The 3,226-nt window shown below is 40.5% G+C and overlaps 1 protein-coding gene across 1 annotated transcript in view; it reads right to left on the minus strand.

Annotated features, from left to right (window-relative positions):
* Positions 1-3,226, minus strand: part of tmem98 (transmembrane protein 98) — a 7,804-nt gene continuing 4,578 nt past the window's right edge. Inside the window, exons 2-7 of the mRNA XM_015041943.1 lie at positions 2,258-2,479; positions 1,095-1,226; positions 980-1,013; positions 793-908; positions 655-714; positions 1-570 (exon numbers count right to left, since the gene is read on the minus strand). Coding sequence (XP_014897429.1) covers positions 369-570; positions 655-714; positions 793-908; positions 980-1,013; positions 1,095-1,226; positions 2,258-2,388 — 675 coding nt within the window. The 5' untranslated portion in view covers positions 2,389-2,479 and the 3' untranslated portion in view covers positions 1-368. The remainder of the gene's footprint in view (positions 571-654; positions 715-792; positions 909-979; positions 1,014-1,094; positions 1,227-2,257; positions 2,480-3,226) is intronic.

Below are 3,226 nucleotides of genomic sequence, written 5' to 3' on the forward strand. Positions count from 1 at the left end.
CCCCCACCAAATCCCAAAGTTAAACTGACCCCACACATGTTAGGCAAGCCAGGGCTCTCTTACTGTTTTTACACTGAGTTGGAGCACCTTCAGGTTCACTGGCTAATGGATGTTATTTTCGTCAGGATGGATTAGCTGACTAAGCCTCCTTGTGACTGCAGTGCTGGTCAGACTGGATTTAGTGCCCACTACTGGATGGTGCATTTCAGAAAATGTTTCTAAAAACATTCTGACCACTGGAGAGCCGTGGATGTGAAACTGAAATGTCTATTTTAGTAGGTATCACTAGGTCAGCGTTGGAATGCAGCTGCTTTTCCATGGTTTGTATTTTTGACAGTAGGTTTGGTGCTGCTTCAGGTTTTCTTTCCTCAAATGGCCTGTTCTCTCTGAGCATCGGCTCCAGGTAGGATTCGCTCTGGTTCGGAAGCCAGCGCCGCCTCACGCAGAACCACCATGTGATCCTCCGCCGCGTGAAGCGACTGGTCGATCCAGTCCTGGCTGCCGGACATGTGACAGGCGTTGCGGGTGACCAGCACCAGGTGGCTGACTGAAAGCAGCAGAGCAGTGGCTCTGAGGAGGAACAAGATACATGCATTTGAAAAAACAAGCAGCTCATACTCTTCTCTTTCAGCAGTCAAACTCGGGTGTGGCTACCTGGCGTCCAGGAGGATTGGATCCAGAGGAGGGTACATAGACCTGACCACATCGTCCACCCTGTAGGACCCAAAACGAGAATACAAGTCAGCTGGTGTTACAGCTGTAATAACATCAAGTTCTAGTGAGACGCGTTACCTTGGACTGATTCGTTTGGCCACTGTGATGATGTCACTCAAACTGGCAGGTGCTTTGACCTTTGCCCCTGATCCCATTGTCATGGCCACCAGCTTTTCAGTTAAAGTGTGGCAGATCTGTGCGTGGAATAGATGTATTAGTTAAATCAATAATATCATACGGTAACAAAAAAGAGGAGTAATTTTACCTTCAGAATAGAGATGCAGTGTGACACCAAGCCGCTGTTGAACACAAATTCAAGGTTTAGCAACTAAAAACGACGAAAGACATCCGAGAAGCTATTTTACTGCGGTTCGACATACGATGCGTCCTCTATCCAGTCCTCATTCTCCAGGATTGCTTCGATGTGAGGGTTGGTGATGACCACGTCATCCAGCTCCAGCTCCGAAGGCTCGCTCTGCGTTTCCATGGCGCCAATCAGATCCACTGTGGGTCTGTCCGACGACAGGGAACAAAGAGCTGGATGAAAATGAACAAGATTCTGCTGGGAGTTGAGGTGAGAATGGCTAAAAATGTGTTTGCAACCACAGCGAAACCAGTTCATGTCCACTAGATTAGGGTTCCCAACCTTCTTCATGCCATGACCTTTGTGACCCCCTGTGCAAAACCCACACATAATGCTACAAAATACTACATTCTTTTAACATAAATACTGATGCCATCTGATTTTATTCCTGTGGTGGACTTTATTACCAAACAATACAATTAACCATCACAATTTCCTGTTTTGATTTTAAGAAAGTATGTAATATTTTATATTTTTGCAGCAGTGTCCTCCACAGCTGGGCTGCTGGATGGTTCCTTTGGCCCTTTTCTTGTACTACATAAAAAAATGTGCACAACTTTTTGTTTTTCTATTTATATTGATGTGTCCAGACTCTCTCCTTAGTTTGAACAAAGTAAGGAAAAACCACAAAAACAGTTTAATTTCCAATTAACTTGATATACAGTATACAGCTCTGGACAAAATTAAGAGACCACTTAAAATGATCAGTTTTTGTGATTTTACTTTGTATGCGCATATGTTTGAATAAAATGAACATTGTTCTTTTTTTCCTATGAATTATTGACATGTCTCTGATATGCCAAGCAAAACTTTAGTATTTATTAGCAGAAAATGAGAATTGATCAAGATAATGAAAAAGATGCAGAGCTTTGAGACCTCAAATAATGCAAATAAAACAAGTCTTATTCATTTAGAAAGAACAATACCAATATTTTAACTCAGAAAGAGTTCAGAAATCGATATTTGGTGGAAAAACCCTGAGCTTTACCATAGAGTTCAGTGCAGTGGGCTTTTCATTTTTTCCAGAGCTGCATATTTCTTTAAGGTATGTTAGATACCGCAATGCAGATTCATTAACACTAACAACCCTTTTGCTTTGCAGGCCCAGGCTGTGCTAAAAGTTGATGCATTCATATTAATGTTTCATATTCTGTAGAGGCTTTGTGCAGATTTACTGACTTGGAGTCGAAGTGGTGCAGCAGGTCATGAGGGTGGCAGTAGCGATGTCGGCACACCACCACCAGAGCAACAAAGGAGGCCAGGAAGATGGTGGCCAACACCCCTATGGCCACAATCACCACCGTCTCCATGGCGTCTGATGGCGGCGACTCGTCAAGAACAAAAGGAGTCCAATCAAGGTTTGGCTGATTGTCTGAGTTTGACTTACAGATAGATGCTCATCTGTGGAGGAGAGGATAGCTGTTAACTTCAGCCTGATTGGCGACATTATCACCCTACTTCAGAATATTTCTGGCAGAAATGTTGGTACTGCTAAGACACAAAATAACTCTGAGCCCATGGAGAGGAGGACATAATGAGCAGCACTTAGTCTGGCTCTAAATATGACACACGTGAAGCACTTGAAGAGCACTTGCTTTTTTTTACATATAGTTTAATCGGAACAAAAACAAAACAATCAACATGAAAATAATGAATGGCTCATAAAGTCAAGAGCTTTAAATACACTCTGGGTAAACAACGCTCTCACTCAGCTTTAATAACACCTTAATTAAACCTGCAATGTCAGACCAAAACAAAATCCTGAGCTGTTTGCCATCTCATTTCAAAAGTGCTTGTTTATTTTTCTTCTGTTTCAAACTGTATTTGCAGACCTCAGAAGTGTTCTGTGATGTTAAAAATGAGGCTATGATAAATAAACAATAATTTGAAAAAAATTAACATTTTTGGGGAAAAAAGTTAAATTTTCAGTCGAATTAAATATATAAATATTAGAATTTGACTGAATAACTTTTGCCTTTTGAAACACAGACCATTTCCATTTTTTTTCTAGAATATTTCTGAAATTGACCTCAAAATTTCTGATATTTTCTCGCATTGTTTTTTTTTTTTTTTTTTTTTTTTTTTTTTTTTGGGACCAAAAAATTTTTTTTAAAAAAATTTTTAGTTTTTGGTTTTTTTTTTTTGGAC

This window comes from Poecilia latipinna, unplaced genomic scaffold, assembly GCF_001443285.1.
Source record: "Poecilia latipinna isolate Pla-1442-1.1 unplaced genomic scaffold, P_latipinna-1.0 Scaffold573, whole genome shotgun sequence".
NCBI classification, from domain to species: Eukaryota; Metazoa; Chordata; class Actinopteri; order Cyprinodontiformes; family Poeciliidae; genus Poecilia; species Poecilia latipinna.